The sequence below is a fragment of the Schistocerca cancellata genome, chromosome 1 (genome assembly GCF_023864275.1).
Source record: "Schistocerca cancellata isolate TAMUIC-IGC-003103 chromosome 1, iqSchCanc2.1, whole genome shotgun sequence".
Classification (NCBI taxonomy): domain Eukaryota; kingdom Metazoa; phylum Arthropoda; class Insecta; order Orthoptera; family Acrididae; genus Schistocerca; species Schistocerca cancellata.
Window position 1 is genome coordinate 697437673 of NC_064626.1, and position 20861 is coordinate 697458533.

General features: G+C 40.6%; 1 protein-coding gene and 1 long non-coding RNA gene across 2 annotated transcripts in view; one reads left to right on the forward strand and one right to left on the reverse strand.

The window, feature by feature from the left end:
* LOC126184550 (dnaJ homolog subfamily B member 12) overlaps positions 1 to 11023 on the forward strand; it is a 139509-nt gene extending 128486 nt beyond the window's left edge. Inside the window, exon 9 of the mRNA XM_049926979.1 lies at positions 9879 to 11023. Within this exon, the coding sequence (XP_049782936.1) occupies positions 9879 to 9994 (116 nt within the window). The 3' untranslated portion in view covers positions 9995 to 11023. The remainder of the gene's footprint in view (positions 1 to 9878) is intronic.
* The window catches only part of LOC126184568 (uncharacterized), a 470820-nt gene that overhangs the window by 121065 nt on the left and 328894 nt on the right, over positions 1 to 20861 (reverse strand). The window lies entirely within an intron of this gene.

A 20861-nucleotide genomic window follows, 5' to 3' on the forward strand; every position in this document is an offset into this window, starting at 1 on the left:
TTAGTGATATAGCTGCAAACCAACTGCGGGATTGTGGATAGCGCTCTTTCACCATCTAACCAAAACACTTTTCTGCTTGCCCCCATGGAAAAACGCATAGATTTTATATTGCTCTTCTGGCAATAAATAAATAAATAAAAAATGTGTAGTAAGTCAGGTACTTTACTGCGATGACTAAAGTAAGTAGAGGATAACATTCTCTGCGGTGATTGATTGTGTTCTGGGAACTGCTGTTGTAAAAATTACTGTAACTATAATAAACGATATCTTTGTGGTAATAATCTCTCTCTCTCTCTCTCTCTCTCTCTCTCTCTCTCTCTCTCTCTCCCCCCCCCCTTCTCCCCACCTTCTTCCCTTCTCCCCACCTCCTTCCCTTCTCCCCACCTCCTTCCCCTCTTCTCCATCCCGTTCAACTGATGATTTCAATTAAGTTTTATTTGCCTAGTCAGATGCAGCTATAGCTAAATGTTGTAACTTACATATAACATTAAAATCACATTATTATGAGTATTTTTCTGAGAATACGACTTTTAAATATAATAATTGGTTAATGTTAGGAGAATGAACTGATTTGCAGAAATGCAGTTAAAGGTAAACAATTTAGTCAATCATAGTTATAAGCAGACATGACAAAATGTGCAAAACAGTTCGCAGGCTGGTGTGGTATTTGGCAGTTGATTATCACATGCCCATTTGCTTCTTACATTTTCTGGCATGCATTTTATTGATGCCTGAGATATTGCTATGTCACCATGAAATCCATATTCTTCTAAAGTGTGTTGAACTATGAAATTAAGACATGCCAAGTTATGTATTACGTAGTAAGACTTCGCACATCCTAAACACAATGAGTGGAAAATTTTATGACGACAGACCAAGTTTTGTGCAATTACTGTGAAACTAAGACACAGTTTGTTATTACATGTTAACATGGTGGACAGTTGAGAAATTTCTCGAGGCAAATATTTCGTCCCCCCCCCCCCCCCCCCCCCCCCCCCCCCAAAGTTTTATCCAATACTTGCAAGGGTTACTTATTGGAGTTCGTTTGAAAGGTATTCTTAGTTAATCTTGCATAAGTGGGTTGCAGCATTTTGTCATTATCATAGAAAACTGAATTCTTGCTCTGCCACACCAACAGATCTTCATTAAGCCTAAACTTCAAGAGAAACTTGCATTAAAATACTTTCTGGTGATTGGTTGTAGAATCTTTTGTAGCCCCATGATGTTATAAGACTGATTTTATATTATTGCCACATTACAATTGTTGTGAGTTAAAACTTGTACTTTGAAGTTCACACGTAACATCAGACCCCAATCTTCCTTAATAATTTAAAAGTAGATGTTGAGACTGTTCAGTGTCAGTCAGATATTCCTGTTTTATATTTCTCGTTTGTTGAAAAACATAACTTGTGTTGTCATCTTCTTTAAGACCTTAGATCTTGTACTGACTCGAACCTGGCTTTTTCTGTCTGCTCTTCATTGAATATTTCTACTCATAATTAGTGATTACACGTACCTTTCTTCCTGTCTTCCGTCGTCCAGATGGTTACTCAACTAAGTCTACCTTGCTGTCAGAAATTTTTTTACCATATGTTTTGAATTACTTTTTATTTTAAATCTGTAACATCCAGGACAATAGCAAGCAATTCTGCTGCTACCTGCCACTAAGGTGGTCACCTCTAATGTGGAAGTTGCATGCAAAAAGACTCATGGAACCACATTTTCAAAGTAACAGAAGTCACTAAAATAACTCTTTGAGGTAATTATTGAAGAAAATATTGTTTAAAGAATGTTAGTTAATTATTGGAGAATGAATTCCAATATTATTGGTGCAAGGAGCTGTCTAGCAAATTTGTATTACAGAAGGAACTGAAAATTGCCTGCTCTTACTATTGAAGCAAAGTTCGTGTCGTATTATTGCAGCAGGTTATCCCCATGTAGAAACTTGTAGTTGTGTCAAGATTTAGTATACACTATCAGACAAAGAAAAACACGCAGGATACATAGTTGGTTGTGAATGTAACTTCGTACACGAACATGCCATCGGTCGTTATGTAAATGATTAGATTTGCAGTTCTCTGTGACTGGTAGAATAGCCACCAGGTTGCATTAATGTTATTTGTGTTAAGCGGTGTTTCCAGCCTGACAGGGTATATAAGGGAAGTTAACAGCATCAGATGTGGTGTGATCATTTACGAAGGGCACGGTGGCGTTTGTACTCATATGGGACAGCATTGTTAACACCTTGCAGTTTTTGAAAAGGGGATTCATTGTGAGACATTCGGGTGTGACGATGGCCCAATGTTGGACTGCATGGGAACATAAGGGCAAGCATATTCATCGTCAAAGTTCCGGTTTACTACACTTTACCACAGCAGGGGAGGGATTAATTGTATTGTGCACCAGCCACACTGTAGTCACTTCACATTTGATCTGAGAACAAGTAATTCTCTCCCTGCAACATTCTTTGTTATCCCACACCACTGGTCAGAGACTAACAGCAGCCGGACTAGGGAATTACCATCCTGTGTGTAGGTTTCTGTTAACACAACACCACACATGGCTGTATTTAAGGTGGTGCCATAACTGGGAAACGTGGATTGCTGATGAATGGCATCCCATTGTGTTCAGTGATGAATAACGGCTCTGCGCTACCCTGGATGAAAATAGCGGCAGTCTGGAGAGAGGTCCTATTATTTCAGTGTTTTGGAGAGGCATAGTGGTGTTACTCTTGGCATTTCGGTGTGGGTAGTAGTCGGGTCTGACTTCAGGTCACGACTGGTAGTGATTGAGGAAATCTTACTGCACCACGGTATGTCACAGACATTCTGTGTTACCTCTCATTGTTTTTCAAAAGGACAATGATTGTTCACACATGGCACGTGTGTCTTTGAACTGTCTTTGTGATATTGAGTTACTTCTGTTTTTTATTTATTTTTTTATTTTTTATTTTTTTATTTTATTTTTTTTTGTGGTTTTAGGGCGCAAAACTTGAATGGTCATTAGCGCCCAGACTACGTTAGGAATGCACCGCCAGGAACAAGTTTAAAACAGCAACGAAAAGGGAAAACACGATAAAAGACAGACTGATAGGCATAGGATTTAAAAAAAAAAAAAACCAGCATAATCAAAGGTCCTTAGAAAGGTTGGTCAAGTTACTTCTGTAGTTACAGAGATCTCCAGACCTGTCCCCAGTAGAATGTATTGTATCAGATCAAATATTAACTCAATACCCCAGTGCCAGTCTCCAGGTTACCAAGGACCAGTTACAACAGTGTGGGCCAGTTTGCCGATGCAGAGGATCCAACAACTGCAACGTCATACTGGTAAATAGGCTCATACTACCAAGTTCTTTGTATTCTTTGTAAATTTTACTTTGTAATTGATGAAATAACATCACATACTCTCTTAGTGTGTGAAGTTCCATTTCATGTCTTCTCCTGAGTGCTTCACTTTTCATGTCAGACAATGTATTTATTCTTGTCATGTGTGTAAACTGGAGAAAAAAGAAATGTGTGTTGTACATTATTTTGTACAACTGAATCAAATTAAAACTTACGCTGAGGTACAAGACAGAAAATTTTGTTAACACAAAGTATGCTTGCATTATGGCAGATTTGTTCTATGAGCCTGATTTTGTATACAGCCATGTCTAATTTGTAATGTAATACTTTTATTTGATTATTACATTGAGATGAAGACATGGGAGAGCATTGTCTAGTGATTTCCAGACTTTGCTGCAAACATAGTGCACGAAAAGGTAGAGATCTTAACAAGAGGAATGAGGGTATTGTATACCACTATTGTGAAATTTGCTTTGGTTTTACATTTTATTGTGTCATATGGAAATATGGTGCAAAAAAGATACTCTGTGAGAAACTAGTTTATTGTGCATGCCATTTTTGGTGCTTGTGAGTGGGGTGCGTGTGGATTTGGCGGTGGGGGGAGGGGGGGGGGGGAAATCATTGGCAATATTTCTACTGCAACATCACACAAGGGCATCTACAGCTACTGTGGATAACATGTCAAACAGCGGCCTTGCTGCTTTTCTTTTTGATTGCTTGTTTTTCCTAAGTGCCCAGCCCAGCTAAACAAGGCATACATAGGCATTGCAAGTTTTACTGTTCTCACTGACATACCATCACCCATATAAAGGAAGATGGCATAAAACCCTTGATGATACAAATCATCCTGCAGTTAATAAACTTAGATTCAGTGATGGTGTGACTATTGCGATGTTGAAGACCAAAGGGCCAGTGATGAACTGCACTGAAAGTGTTTCATTGCAGAAATATTTTACTGCTACATTAAATTAGGAACTACAAAGTATTTTTGAGACCTGAGGGGAAGGAGTTAAATATGCAACAAATCTTTATTATTGAGACCTACTGAGCATTTCTTCATATTATCCACATTCACTCTGCTACTCCACTACATTGGTTCCCATTCACTCGTGCTTTGCTCCAAGTCATAGCTGTAACACGTCCTTGGATCCATACGCTTCCTGTGTCCACAAAGATGTAGCATAGTTGTTCCACATCCATCATGTGCTCTTTATGGCCTATTTGCTCTTTCCATTATACCCTTGTTTAATTGTTGCTCCACTTTCTCTGTGCAGCCTGCTCTCCTACTTTTCATTAATTTTTCTGTTTAGTTTACAGCAAAGTACATAGTATACAAATGCAGGTTATCCGTGACTAGTACTTTGTTGTTGTTAATTACCTGCTCTCTCTCTCTCTCTCTCTCTCGTGTGTGTGTGGGGTGGGGGGGGGGGGGGTGGAAGGGGGGGGGGGTGTGTTATATACAGGGTGACTCAGAGGGAATGTTGAAAGAATGTCACATAATTTTTTAGGTGATCCTAGATGTGAAAATAAACCAAAACAGTCCTACGAACATAAGTCTGATTTTTGATTGTTAAGGAACTGGAGCGAGTTGAAGACTACATGCATCCATAATTGATTATGAAGACAGGGTGTGACGTTCCCCTGCTTTATTTCATGGTTGATTGTCCTCGGTGTCGACATACTGCGTTGTTACACTGGCTGAAAAATGGGGCTTGTAATTTTGACACTGACTACTGTAAATAATGTAGACGACAGGTGAACAGTTGCATTTCACACTTCTTTACTTTCACTTTTCACAACCCCACAATAATACACAATTATGTGGAAAGACTACGACTGTTTAACTTTCGATAATCCTCATCATTAGGTTGAAGGCAAACATCCACATACAGCTACAATAATTTACTGTTGAATATTTATGAGCAGTAAAAAACATAACTACGTAATTCACAGTTATTATCAGGTATTATGGAACAGACACTGTCATTATTTTAACACAAGACCTAATTGTGTTACACTTATTTCGCAGTTAAGTTGATGCATTGTTGTTGTTCTACTCAACACAGGTTTCTTGTCTGAAACTGGGGCGTGGACTGACTGTCTCGGACAAAAATTTGGGTCCTTATATATCCTCACAATAATAGGTTCTTGAACTGTGTCATTTGCCACAGTTTCTGTTTTTCCCATGGTTGAGTTTTGTTTGGAGTTTGCGTGCTTTTCTAGAGGGCGTTGCGGAGCCTCCGCGAGTACGCTGCTAGCGCGTCCGGTGAGAGGAGGCGGTGTGTTCCGTGCCGAGGGCGGACAAGGCAGTTAGAGATGTGTGTTTAAACCTGCATGACCGTTCTGGAGCGGAACACTCGGTCCCTCTATGCTAAGTCTGTATGGGACCAAAAAACCCGGGGAGTGAGGGCATAAGTGGCTGTAATTCCTGTGGACAATGTTTGGTTTCCGTTCATGGGATGTGGAAGCTATGAAGTCCATTGGCGGCTGCCAATAACCTCCAGAAGGTGATGTTGTCACTGAAAGTAAGATTTTTTTCATCTAGTTTGTGCAACGGTCATCGTCTGGCGGGACCAATATCCCGATTTTGTGGGAGCTATTAATAACTATGTGGCAACGTTTCTCTGCTTTGAGTTTGTGATCAGAAATTGCCTTGCGTGTGTGTTACTGCCCACTTGCTGACTCACTTATGGTGCATGTCATTAAAAAAGAAAGAAAAAAATTTTTGGCTGTGGACCTTCTGCAAGCCATTGTTTTCCCATGGATGGCGTAGGTCACTGTTTGGATAAGCACATTGTAAAATGTTTAAATAACCTTCTACTGTCTGGCAGAGAGATAGAGTGAACTGTAGCCAATTAATTTTGTGGATGTCTGAATTGTGAGATTATGTTAATGTTCGCTAATATCTATTGTTTCAGTACGTAGGCGTATTTAACTTGAGTCACTGTTATTGTGTACATATTCTTGTGTTAAGGAGTTTGGTTCCCGTGGCATTTAAGTGCTCTATTTAATTATATTTAAGATAGTGCTAGAGTTTCTATTTGGTAATCCTCCTAGCCACAACTGATGTCGGTTGCTCGGTCTGTATGAAATGTTGGATCTATTTGGTAGAGACCATTGCTGACTTGCTCTCCTCAGTCCCGAATTCCCGTATTGATACTACGGTGGTAGTTCTGCCGGAACCTCATTTGCAGAAGTTATCAATTCTTGTGAGAACAAATAAAGCTGCCTTGCCTATGTAATTTTCGTCCGCTGGCCAGCAAGCTTTGAGTAATGATTAAAAATCGTCAACTGGTCTTCGTCCAACTTAGTGGTTCATGTTAGGTGAGTTCCATTTCCAGTTTGGGTAAATGTTTCCTCCTCCTGGTGCAGTCACCCTCTTTCCCGAGCCACGCAGGGGTAAGAGTTGCCCGAGCATCTATTGCTGCTCAGTGTTCCAGGAGAATGAAGTAAGGGGTTAATTATCTACTCCACCGTTATGCCCAAGAAAGCCGAATTAGAGTAGTTCTGGATAACCTAAGTATTGTATACTACTAAGATTGTTCTAGGTTTGGAGAAATTGCTGTTAAGTAAAATTTAGCCTTCTGTGTCGGTAGTCCGGTGTATTCGACAATCCAACATTGTTATAGAACTGAAAGACTTGGTTTTGATGCATTTGCTGAGACGTGACTTAATTATTTGCTATTGATGTTAATTGCTGTAAATAAATTTTCTTTAATCTGTGGTTATAATTCTTAATGATTGATTGTCCTTAACAGTGTCACATTTAATGTACGTCTGACTGCCCCATGTATCATGTACTAACTTCATTCAGAGACTGAAAAGGTGATCCTTGCTCTACTTCTATGGGACTTTATTAACCGTTGATCTTTATCATTTATGGTCTTAAATATATGTTTGTTAAAAGGAGTAATTATAGATTCCTATTGTTTATTAAGTAATCCTTAAGTTATATATCAAATATTACGAGTGCAAATACTCTCTCATTGTTACACTTGCTTGCTCTGTGATTTGCAGTGAAGGGTGTGACAATAAATTCAAAATCTAAAGTGAAGCGTTGGGGCGAATTAATCCTTTCCCGTATCATTACTTTTAAAGATAACTGATTGTTTGCCACTCGTTATTGAAATTAGTTGGGAGAATAGTTTATTGATTGACCCTGTAGAAAAGTGTATCAATACTGACACTGTACATTGTTTGATGTTTAATTTACAGAAATTACGATTATAACTTAACTCATTCAGTTGACTGAATACATAGAAAACTTCCTTCTTTTTAACAGTTTCTTCTACTGCAAGAGTTAGGCCGAATTATTTATTTAAATCATGAAATTAACAGGTACCATTCCACAAACAAGACTTTTGACAAAACTGTTAATTACTTTGGAATTAATTAAGGGCTGGCTTTGCTAACATGTTTTTGAATAGAGCCAAACAGATCCTTTAAGAACACTATTAGTTGTTCCTGCAAATGTTTATAATTAGTACAGAATTTATATTTGTTTATATATTAACAATAGAATTTAAGTTACGAAACAATTACTAATTTCACCCTATAACTAAAGATACTAACAAGGAATAGTCTAAATAAATTAGAAAGTCAATTACGTACATAAAACTAAGCACAAAATTAGATCTGGTGTTATATTCTTTAAAACTGAGGGCCAATCTTTCTCTTTTATGAAAATGCAGATTTTACTGACGTTTGTTAATGGTAAGTAGTCAGACATGGAAAAAAAAAAAGAATTTTAAGGAGGAAGATGACAAAACAAGAGGGGAAGTAAAAATATCCCAGCTTTCTTCATCACAAGATGTGATTATTGCTTACTGAAACACTGTGGTGGACAGTGTAATGGTGGAACAGATGACCGATCCATCCTACAAGTGTCCAAAACGTTGGAGGGTATGTTGTGTTGCACATCAAAGATCATCTTGGCAGGCTTTAACGCAGGCCACAGTACCGGTGATGTGAGTAACAAGTTCTTAAAGTGTATCCACCTTCGTAGTGTACACATCCCCCTTTAACCAGCCCCATAAATACAACGGGGTTATGTCAGGTAATTCAGCAAGATAGTTAATGGTTCAGACACAGCCCATCCACTGTTGAGAAAATGTGTTATTCAGATACCGGGACACTGTGGTGCAGTGAATCGGTGATCTGATCATGCTGCAGGTACATTTGTAGTCATTGGAGTGTCACATCTTCCAGGTAGGTCTTCTATTAGGAAATGTGCATATGCTGCAGCTTGTTTGTCTAGTGTCATGTGGGTTCTTCATCACCCATGTATGAGAGTTGAAGGCGTTCACGATACCATTGCATATAAATGTAGCCTCATCTGTAAATGAAGTTTATTGCATGACGTCTCTGTGTACAACCAACCATTCTCAAAGTTGTTGTCTGCTTATTGAGTCACCTGGATGCAGATGTTGCATGGCTGCACATGGAATGGGTACAAGCCCATAGAATGTAATGTACACCTACCCGCGTTTGTGAAATATTGAGCTGACGGCAAGTGCGCCATGTACTGGTAGAAGGACTCTGTTGTACCTTCGCAATTAATGTCTTCGCTTTCCTCAACTGACTGGACAGCCTCATGTTCTGATGTTATGGGTACACTGGGTAGTATTATGGGTTCACATAATGTTTGAAAAACCATGGGAAATACCCTGGCACACGGGGTTCGTCCACAGGGAAACATCTCTGGTATTCTGTCACAGCCGCATGGGCACTGCCATGATAGTGCCTATACATAAACATGTCTGCATATTCTGCGTGAGTGAATGTATGCAGCATATTGGTATTCACAGAAAAAAGATTTTGCTCAATGAAACAACACTTAAGCATAACATGCACAATCTCACAACTGCTCACTGATCCAACCCATTATTACACAGTGGGTATGATTTCATTGTTGCATCTGTCCGATGTCACAGTGCTGTCATTTGTTGGAGAACCCCCACACCTCTTGCAAGATGGTTCAATCACCTGTCCCACTATTATTAAGGCCAACACAGCACCTACACAGTATTTCGGTAAGTAATATTCACACTGAATGAGATTTTCACTCTGCAGCAGAGTGTGCGCTGATATGAAACTTCCTGGCAGATTAAAACTGTGTGCCGGACCAAGACTCGAACTCGGGTCCTTTGCCTTTCGTGGGCAAGTGCTCTACCAACTGAGCTACCCAAGCACGACTCACGGCCCATCCTCACAGCTTTACTTCTGCCAGTACCTCGTCTCCTACCTTCCAAACTTTACAGAAGCTCTCCTGTGAACCTTGCAGAACTAGCACTCCTGAAAGAAAGGATATTGCGGAGACGTGGCTTTGCCACAGCTTGGGGATTGTTTCCAGTTTTAATCTGCCAGGAAGTTTCAATATTCACACTTGTCTTCATATTCATGGACTTCTCCAGTTTATTTTCACATGTAGAATCACTCTGTAAACAGGTGTGCGTGTTTTCTTACCTAACAGTTTTTTGGTTTTCAGGAAACTTATTTAGGATTCTTAAGTTTCATTAATTGCATTTTTTCCAGGGGATACGATGATCTGGAAGGCACGGAATTTTGGGGACAGGGACTTATTTCATAGAGCTCAAAATATTCCTACGCCTCATTGTAACAAACTTCAGGAACTTCATGCATATCACTGATCGCGTTTTCCTTCAATTCCTCCGACTGTTTGCAGACTGCTGTGACTCAGAGAAGAAAATCACCAAAACAAGAGAACCTATTTTAATTTATAAAGGTTGTTTTTGTCGCTTGTATATTTGTGAATATATTGTACAGAAGAAAGTGTATAGTACATACAAAGATAGTTTGTTAGCCTGTGATTTAATCTATGTCACTGGTTAAGACTTTATTTCTTAAAGAATGTTCCATCTTTGGAATGGACTTGCAATTGCATCACAAAAAGCACCGTTCAGATAAAGAATGACTAGTCACTTTTCAAATTGAATATTGCTGAGTTTGCTTACCCTTTTTGAGAACACAAAAATGAAGAGGCAATTTTTATATATTTGTATGTATCCTTCGTATATGTAATGCATTTTTCAGAAGTGGTTTGTTTTGTGTGTATTGTGAAATATCTTTAAGAGTTTCTGTTTCAATTTAGAAAAACAAAATTCCTGTTTAGGTGGTTAAAATTTTTTAAAGACTCAGAACCATAAAAGAAATTGTTGGCATTCCAGTTTGATGTCAGCATTAGTGTATGCTAATCAAACAGGCTGCAAAATAATAATCTGTGATGACAGTATCATGCAGAATAATCTGCAGTACTGGAAATACAATTCTGACACGTGATAAGCAAGGTTTAAAGTCTTCATACATGAATTATGCCTATTTGAGAGATCTGGTGTAGAACTGTTATATGGTGTGATATAGTACTCTTCTAAATGAAGACCAGTGTTCCTTCCATTTTTGGATTTCTTAGCTTTCTCTGTTCTGCAAGGAAACTTCTCTAAGTTCATTGTAAAGAATTTTATAAAATCGTTGTTTTAGTTGATATTTATTGCAAAAACATTGTATTGCGCATTCCAAAATTGTGACAAAAGACAACATACATGTGCATGACCAGCACAGAATTTGTGGTCTAGTGAAGCTTTTAGTATTTAAGCAGTATTTTATTGAGTGTCACAGGGCATGATTTACCATTAAATTAAATATTTATTGTTGTTGATGAATTTTAGTTGCTTTTATTGATGCTTCATGATGATGTGCAAGTTATCAAAAAGAATAGGATAGAAAAAGATTGTCGAATAAAAGCATAGCATCTGCTAGTTGCAGAAAGGGAAGGTAAGTTTTCCTAATTTTGTACTAGTTGAGTTAACTTTTGTTTTAGGAACTGTCTTGTTTTTCTCTTTCTTGAAACACTAAACATATTTGCTTCCATTGCTTTCATTTTGTAATTACTTTTGTTATCTGTTAAGACGTTAATTTGCAGCATAATGGTGTACTCAAATTCTTTTTGACAGTAATGATAAGAAATTGAATGTGTTTGGCCTCGCTGTGCTGCCAGTGAAGTCAAGTCTACAGAACATACAAGATATGCTCGTAGCAAAGGAGAATGTACTTCTGCTTTTTGTGTGGTCAGCACAGATCATTACTCACATTGGCACCAACACTTCCTTTCAGATGTGATCTGAGATAATTATTTGTTCTTTCTGGAGACTGGCTGAAGTGAAGACATTCTGTGAGTTAATTAAATACTCCTGAAGAGGGGCAGCAGCCTTTTCAGTAGTTGCAGGGGCGACAGTCTGGATGATTGACTGATCTGGCCTTGTAACACTAACCAGAACGGCCTTGCTGTGCTGGTACTGTGAACGGCTGAAAGCAAGGGGAAACTACAGCCGTAATTTTTCCCGAGGGCATGCAGCTTTACTGTTTGGTTAAATGGTGATGGTGTCCTCTTGGGTAAAATATTCCGGAGGTAAAATAGTCCCCCTTTCGGATCTCCAGGTGGGGACTACTCAAGAGGACGTCGTTATCAGGAGAAAGAAAACTGGCGTTCTACGGATCGGAGCGTGGAATGTCAGATCCCTTAATCGAGCAGGTAGGCTAGAAAATTTAAAAAGGGAAATTGATAGGTTAAAGTTAGATATAGTGGGACTTAGTGAAGTTCGGTGGCAGGAGGAACAAGACTTTTGGTCCGGCGAATACAGGGTTATAAATACAAAATCAAATAGGGGTAATGCAGGAGTAGATTTAATAATGAATTAAAAAATAGGAGTACGGGTAAGCTACTACAAACAGCATAGTGAACGCATTATTGTGGCCAAGATAGACACGAAGCCCACGCCTACTACTGTAGTACAAGTTTATATGCCAACTAGCTCTGCAGATGACGAAGAAATTTGAGAAATGTACGATGAAATAAAAGAACTTATTCAGATAGTGAAGGGAGACGAAAATTTAATAGTCGTGGCTGACTGGAATTCGGTAGTAGGAAAAGGGAGAGAAGGAAACATAGTAGGTGAATATGGATTGGGGGGAAGAAATGAAAGAGGATGTCACCTGGTAGAATTTTGCACAGAGCATAACTTAATCATAGCTAACACTTGGTTCAAGAATCACAAAAGAAGGCTGTATACATGGAAGAAGCCTGGAGATACTGACAGGTTTCAGATAGATTGTATAATGGTAAGACAGAGATTAAGGAACCAGGTTTTAAATTGTAAGACATTTCCTGGGGCAGATGTGGACTCTGACCACAATCTATTGGTTATGACCTGTAGATTAAAACTGAAGAAACTGCAAAAAGGTGGGAATTTAAGGAGATGGGACCTGGATAAACTGACTAAACAAGAGGTTGTACAGAGTTTCAGGGAGAGCATAAGGGAACAATTGACAGGAATGGGGGAAAGAAATACAGTAGAAGAAGAATGGGTAGCTTTGAGGGATGAAGTAGTGAAGACAGCAGAGGATCAAGTAGGTAAAAAGACGAGGGCTCGTAGAAATCCTTGAGTAACAGAAGAAATATTGAATTTAATTGATGAAAGGAGAAAATATAAAAATGCAGTAAATGAAGCAGGCACAAGGGAATACAAACGTCTCAAAACTGAGATTGACAGGAAGTGCAAAATGGCTAAGCAGGGATGGCTAGAGGACAAATGTAAGGATGTAGAGGCTTATCTCACGAGGGGTAAAATAGATACTGCCTACAGGAAAATTAGAGAGACCTTTGGAGAAAAGAGAACCACTTGCATGAATATGCTCAGATGGAAACCCAGTTCTAAGCAAAGAAGGGAAAGCAGAAAGGTGGAAGGAGTATATAAAGGGTCTATACAAGGGCGATGTACTTGAGGACAATATTATGGAAATGGAAGAGGATGTAGATGAAGATGAAATGGGAGATATGAAACTGCGTGAAGAGTTTGACAGAGCCCCGGGAGTAGACAACATTTCATTAGAACTGCTGACAGCCTTGGGAGAGCCATTCCTGACAAAACTCTACCACCTGGTAAGCAAGATGTACGAGTCAGGCGAAATACCCACAGACTTCAAGAAGAATATAATAATTCCAATCCCAAAGAAAGCAGGTGTTGACAGATGTGAAAATTAATGAACTATCAGTTTAATACGTCACAGCTGCAAAATATTAACGCGAATTCTTTACAGACGAATGGAAAAACTAGTAGATGCCGGCCTCGGGGAAGATCAGTTTGGATTCCGTAGAAATATTGGAACACGTGAGGCAATACTGACCCTACGACATATCTTATAAATTAGATTAAGGAAAGGCAAACCTACATTTCTAGCATTTGTAGAGCTTTTGACAATGTTGACTGGAATACTCTCTTTCAAATTCTGAAGGTGGCAGGTGTAAAATACAGGGAGCGAAAGGCTATTTTCAATTTGTACAGAAACCAAATGGCAGTTATTAGAGTCGAGGGACATGAAAGGGAAGCAGTAGTTGGGAAGGGAGTGAGACAGGGTTGTAGCCTTTCCTCGATGTTATTCAATGTGTATATTGAGAAAGTAGTGAAGGAAACAAAAGAAAAATTCGGAGTAGGTATTAAAATACATGGAGAAGAAACAAAAACTTTGAGGTTCGCCGATGACATTGTAATTCTGTCAGAGACAGCAAAAGACTTGGAAGAGCAGTTGAACGGAATGGATAGTGTCTTGTAAGGAGGATATAAGATGAACATCAACAAAAGCAAAACGAGGATAATGGAATGAAGCCGAATTAGTCGGGTGATTCTGAGGGAATTACACTCCTCGAAATTGAAATAAGAACACCGTGAATTCATTGTCCCAGGAAGGGGAAACTTTATTGACACATTCCTGGGGTCAGATACATCACATGATCACACTGACAGAACTACAGGCACATAGACACAGGCAACAGAGCATGCACAATGTCGGCACTAGTACAGTGTATATCCACCTTTCACAGCAATGCAGGCTGCTATTCTCCCATGGAGACGATCGTAGAGATGCTGGATGTAGTCCTGTGGAACGGCTTGCCATGCCATTTCCACCTGGCGCCTCAGTTGGACCAGCGTTCGTGCTGGACGTGCAGATCGCGTGAGACGACACTTCATCCAGTCCCAAACATGCTCAATGGGGGACAGATCCGGAGATCTTGCTGGCCAGGGTAGTTGACTTACACCTTCTAGAGCACGTTGGGTGGCACGGGATACATGCGGACGTGCATTGTCCTGTTGGAACAGCAAGTTCCCTTGCCGGTCTAGGAATGGTAGAACGATAGGTTTGATGACGGTTTGGATGTACCGTGCACTATTCAGTGTCACCTCGACGATCACCAGTGGTGTACGACCAGTGTAGGAGATCGCTCCCCACACCATGATGCCGGGTGTTGGCCCTTTGTGCCTCGGTCGTATGCAGTCCTGATTGTGGCGCTCACCTGCACGGCGCCAAACACGCATATGACCATCATTGGCACCAAGGCAGAAGCGACTCTCATCGCTGAAGACGACACGTCTCCATTCGTCCCTCCATTCACGCCTGTCGCGACACCACTGGAGGCGGGCTGCACGATGTTGGGGCGTGAGCAGAAGACGGCCTAACGGTGTGCGGGACCGTAGCCCAGCTTCATGGAGACGGTTGCGAATGGTCCTCGCCGATACCCCAGGAGCAACAGTGTCCCTAATTTGCTGGGAAGTGGCGGTGCGGTCCCCTACGGCACTGCGTAGGATCCTACGGTCTTGGCGTGCATCCGTGCGTCGCTGCGGTCCGGTCCCAGGTCGACGGGCACGTGCACCTTCCGCCGACCACTGGCGACAACATCGATGTACTGTGGAGACCTCACGCCCCACGTGTTGAGCAATTCGGCGGTACGTCCACCCGGCCTCCCGCATGCCCACTATACGCCCTCGCTCAAAGTCCGTCAACTGCACATACGGTTCACGTCCACGCTGTCGCGGCATGCTACCAGTGTTAAAGACTGTGATGGAGCTCCGTATGCCACGGCAAACTGGCTGACACTGACGGCGGCGGTGCACAAATGCTGCTCAGCTAGCGCCATTCGACGGCCAACACCGCGGTTCCTGGTGTGTCTGCTGTGTCGTGCGTGTGATCATTGCTTGTACAGCCCTCTCGCAGTGTTCGGAGCAAGTATGGTGGGTCTGACACACCGGTGTCAATGTGTTCTTTTTTCCATTTCCATGAGTGTAGATTAGGAAATGAGACACGTAAAGTAGTAAAGGAGTTTTGCTATTTGGGGAGCTAACTAACTGATGATGGTCGAAGTAGAAAGGATATCAAATGTAGACTGGCAATGGTAAGGAAAGCGTTTCTGAAGAAGAGAAATTTGTTAACATCGAGTATAGATTTAAGTGTCAGGAAGTCATTTCTGAAAGTATATGTATGGAGTGTAGCCATGTATGGAAGTGAAACATGGATGATAACTAGTTTGGACAAGAAGAGAATAGAAGCTTTTGAAATGTGGTGCTACAGAAGAATGCTGAGGATTAGATGGGTAGATCACATAATTATGGAGGAGGTACTGAATAGAATTGAGGAAAAGAGGAATTTGTGGCACAACTTGACTAGGAGAGGGGATAGGTTGGTAGGACATGTTCTGAGGCATCAAGGGATCAGCAATTTAGTATTGGAGGGCAGCGTGGAGGGTAAAAATCGTAGGGGGAGACCAAGAGATGAATGCACTAAGCAGATTCAGAAGGATGTAGGTTGCAGTAGGTACTGGGAGATGAAGAAGGTTGCACAGGATAGAGTAGCATGGAGACCTGCATCAAACCAGTTTCAGGACTAAAGACCACCACAACAACAACAACAACAATTAAATACTTGAAACATGTACAATTTTACATTATGAGGCACAGAAGTCATCGTTGGAGAGTAGAAAACCTTGGTAACACAATACTGTGATACTACTCAGTTTCAATGTAGCAGAATTATTTGCATGATGATAACAGTGATGATTGCCTTTGTAAAGAACATTGGAGTAGGGGCTAGACTTGTAAAAGAATGAAAATGCATAAGCGTGTGATCATTGCATCACCAAATCAGTCAGTTCCAACAAGTTTAACAAACTGAAACATAAATATAAGCTTTAGAAATTATTAGCAGTTAGGGTCTTCACAGTACTAATGAATAAAAACATGTTTAAGCTTAAGTAGATTATTATTTCATGTTAAATTACAAAACACAGTAGATAGATGACCTTGGAACATGGCGGGTGTGCGGAACAAAAAGATGGTGAAAAGAAGACTTGTCGTATTTCCTTTTTTACAATAACATAATATGATCGAAACTCAGAAATAGATCCTAATTAATTTCATAAATATAAATTCTGTTTTAAACTTAGTAGTTCTATCTCCCACATAGCGAAACTTACGGATCTGTTACAATGCCCCCTTCAATGGTGAAGAAAATGTCTCTCATAGATATGGAATCACAATTGAATTTCACTGTCATGGCATTGAGGTGTAACATTTGATCATAGTACATCACTTAAAGTTTTGTACAAGAATGTGAGATGCCATGACTTGGTGTTAAAGTCTAGAATTACAGCTGCGCTCATTTGTGCGGAGTCGACAGGAAACCTGAGGAAATTGTGAAGGGGCCTTCAGTAAACACTTTACAGAGATAGATATGTTATAGTTCATGAAAAATGAAATGTAAATGTCCTGACAGGGTTGTGGATACGTATCAGAATTGGAAAGTATAAATAGAAATACGAAAGCACATCTGGTAAGGAGTAAGAGCATATTCTCATGGAAAAAAGTTCAGTCGCAACAGAAATCAACTCTGTACACATGTCGACTCCCTGTGATCCCTACATGATTGAGTGTAAGTCAAATGATAATGTAGAACTATTTTCTGTCTCTTCAGTTTACATAAAGTGCAGCACTACATGAGTCTGCAGACAGGCTCTCTGATGGGTCAGAGCAGTACACAGAATTGATTCCAGACTTCGAGTTTCCAATATATGCATTATTTGCACCACTCATTGAGCCTCATATAGGTATGAATCCACGTACTTTAGTTTTCATGATCATTCTATCCAAATTACATGCAAGTGGATCATCAGGAAGAGGGGAAGTCTTAGGATTTTTTAGTAGTTTGGTAGATAAGACACAGGTTATTTAAGTAAAAATTCAAACAACACACAGATGTGTCAGCAGTATGAACATGTACATGTGGAAAACTGTCGAAGAAATATGGAAAAGACATGAAATTGGTAAAATTCAAGGAAAACTTGGTATAATATGAAATACGTAAAATGGCAAAAACATAGGAAAATTATAGAAATTGAATAAGTATACATGAAAATGGAGACAAAAAGCCATGAAATGAATACTAACTGAAATCAATAAAATTGCATCTTCTGGAGGAGAGTGGACAGATTCTGCATATACTCACCTTAATAGTGGAAAGAGGAGGCATTCTAGAGATGTGTTGTCAAGGTGAAACAGCCATATTATCCCACACATGAGCAATACAATCTTAACATCAGACCATGACTTCTGCATGCAAGATGAAAGTTAGCAGGGGCGGTGATAAACTCTGATAAGACTATTACATTTCCTCTGGCTACTGATCGTGGTTGTTATTTGCTCATACGATGTTGCTGTTGCTTCATATGCATTTTCAGCTGCCAATGATGGTTTCCTAGGACTGCTATGAACATATCATAATTTCCGAAGTGTAATCGGGTGTGAATTTCACGAACAGCAGCTGTCATACACCTCCAGAAACCTATATAGCGTTTGTGTTACAAAGAATCAAGTTTTACTTTGGTGTGCAAGGTAGTTGTTTCATCACCTTACACTTTGTCACCATAGTTTATTGGAGATGCATGTCATGTGCTGGAAATATAATTCTTACATTGGAGTATCAACAGCGTTGGGTTACATACAACTAATAGGTCGGAAACTGCACACTTTGCATGTTTAAGTGCAGAGCCTTAAAAGTGCATGTGTTTATGTTCTAAGATCTTTTCTTTCCCATGTCTCATAAGTCTGTATCCATGGAGATAAACTTCTTCCAGTAGCATGACGCCTGTTGGGGAAGCATTCTCGCACATTAATGCTGCTTTATGGATACATCATCGTGCCACACAGCACATTAAATGCATGTCTGCCAACTGTCATGATGAATAATGTTCCATCTTTGATTGCGCATTGTGCACTGTACACAGTAACACATCCCACCTTGGACACATCGCAAGTTGTGTGTGCAATGGACAACTGACACCACGGATATTGGTGTGTGTGTGTGTGTGTGTGTGTGTGTGTGTGTGTGTGTGCGCGCGCGCGCGTGTTTTTGGTGTTTATCACCTATTGCCTGTTCCAGTTGGCGGGATTGTTGCGAGAGTGAGGAAGAAATGCATGCGCCATTGTAATACATGCATTGAGACTGGCAGTCATTGTTTTGAACAGTTACTATGTGCTGTGTTGTTGTTAAATGGTGTACACTGTGTATGTCCAAAACACAATAAATATGTACTTCTGACCATTAGTTCCCTATCTCAAAATAATCGGTTGTGGACTCAGTTTTGATTTGACCCAAAAGGTTTGAGACGCCTTGTAGGCCTGTATACAGTGTGTTTGTTTTAATTTGAGACACCAAAATGTCTCTAAAGCTACACTTAATACAAAAAGAAGTTCTAGAAGAAAAGTTAATATTATTAAAGAAGGCATATGTTTGTGCTGCAACTGATCACCACCTAACTGTCCCTCCTATGTGGGTGGGGTCAACGCTGTATTTTTAAATGGTAACCTCACATTTTTATTGTGAATTCGGATTTTATGCAAGAAAATACATGTGGTTTACTCAAACCACTTTCTCCATTCGTAGTAGATGGTGCTGTAATCGACAAACGTCAAGTGTGTGCGCGTTTGCCATTAAGAACTGACTCATTTGATTCTACATTTCATTTATGGTGTAAATGTAAACCTTGTGTTCTAAAGGTTGATATTTATGTTCGAAATTTATTTTATTGTTGAAAATTTAATTGTACAGTACAGTACAGTATAGTCAGTCATTTCAATGACAGTTACAAGCTATGTTTCACTTGAACCAGGAACAATGATGTGGATATGATAGTTTACTGTTCCCATTGGAATGCTTGATTTCAATGAGTCCCCTTGCTTCTTAATACTACTTAATACTGAGGTGCTCGATTTCAGTGAGCATGTGGGTGTTTACACAATATGTGTGTATCAGTGTAAGGTGCACCTGTTGCTGTCACTTCTGGACATTACCTTATTACAATGGTTGTGGTTTTTACTCTGTTGGTAGCCACATAGTGCTCAGTCTGAGAGTTTCGGTGACTGGATGGAAACACACTGAAATGAAGTCACCCTAATGGCAGGGTTGAGGGCAGCCACCGAAATCGAACATTCCAATGATTTGGGGACTCGCCACAAACACCACCATAGGGAATGGAAAACTAAGTTACCATACAAGTAGTTTATTTGCTGAAGACGTAAGTGTGTAGCCACATATTTTGTACTGTACGTAAGTATCAACTGTTAGAACACAAAAGGTTACGTTTACATTGTATGTGGAGTGTAAAATCAAATGTGCTGGAGCCTAATTGCAAAAACACTTACATTTGATACTTGTTGATTACAATGCCATCTACCACGAATTTAAAACAGTACTTCAAGTAAATTGTGTGAGTAATTTTGCATGGAATCTGACAGTAAAAGTGGGGGAATCCCCATTTAGAAATATAAAGTTGATGCCAAACATGAAGGAGGGGTGGTTAGGAGTTGGTCAGTTGTACCACAGGCGCATTTCCCCTTTACTAACGTTTTCGAGCTGTTTAGCTGTCTCAAGTTAAAATCCTTGCAGGATACGGTGGCCGATGCGCAGTGACCAATTTTTGTCCAAAGCGCTGGGCGAGCTCATTACTTTGCCTGGAAGAGGAGACCGACGCTTGTCTGCCACCTTTCAGCCGGTCGGTGATGACAGACTCGAGGCGCACGCCACACAATCTTTCTCAATTTATTTTACAGAAACTACACTCCTGGAAATGGAAAAAAGAACACATTGACACCGGTGTGTCAGACCCACCATACTTGCTCCGGACACTGCGAGAGGGCTGTACAAGCAATGATCACACGCACGGCACAGCGGACACACCAGGAACCGCGGTGTTGACCGTCGAATGGCGCTAGCTGCGCAGCATTTGTGCACCGCCGCCGTCAGTGTCAGCCAGTTTGCCGTGGCATACGGAGCTCCGTCGCAGTCTTTAACACTGGTAGCATGCCGCGACAGCGTGGACGTGAACCGTATGTGCAGTTGACGGACTTTGAGCGAGGGCGTATAGTGGGCATGCGGGAGGCCGGGTGGACGTACCGCCGAATTGCTCATCACGTGGGGCGTGAGGTCTCCACAGTACATCGATGTTGTCGCCAGTGGTCGGCGGAAGGTGCACGTGCCCGTCATCCCTGGGACCGGACCGCAGCGACGCACGGATGCACGCCAAGACCGTAGGATCCTATGCAGTGCCGTAGGGGACCGCACTGCCACTTCCCAGCAAATTAGGGACACTGTTGCTCCTGGGGTATCGGCGAGGACCAT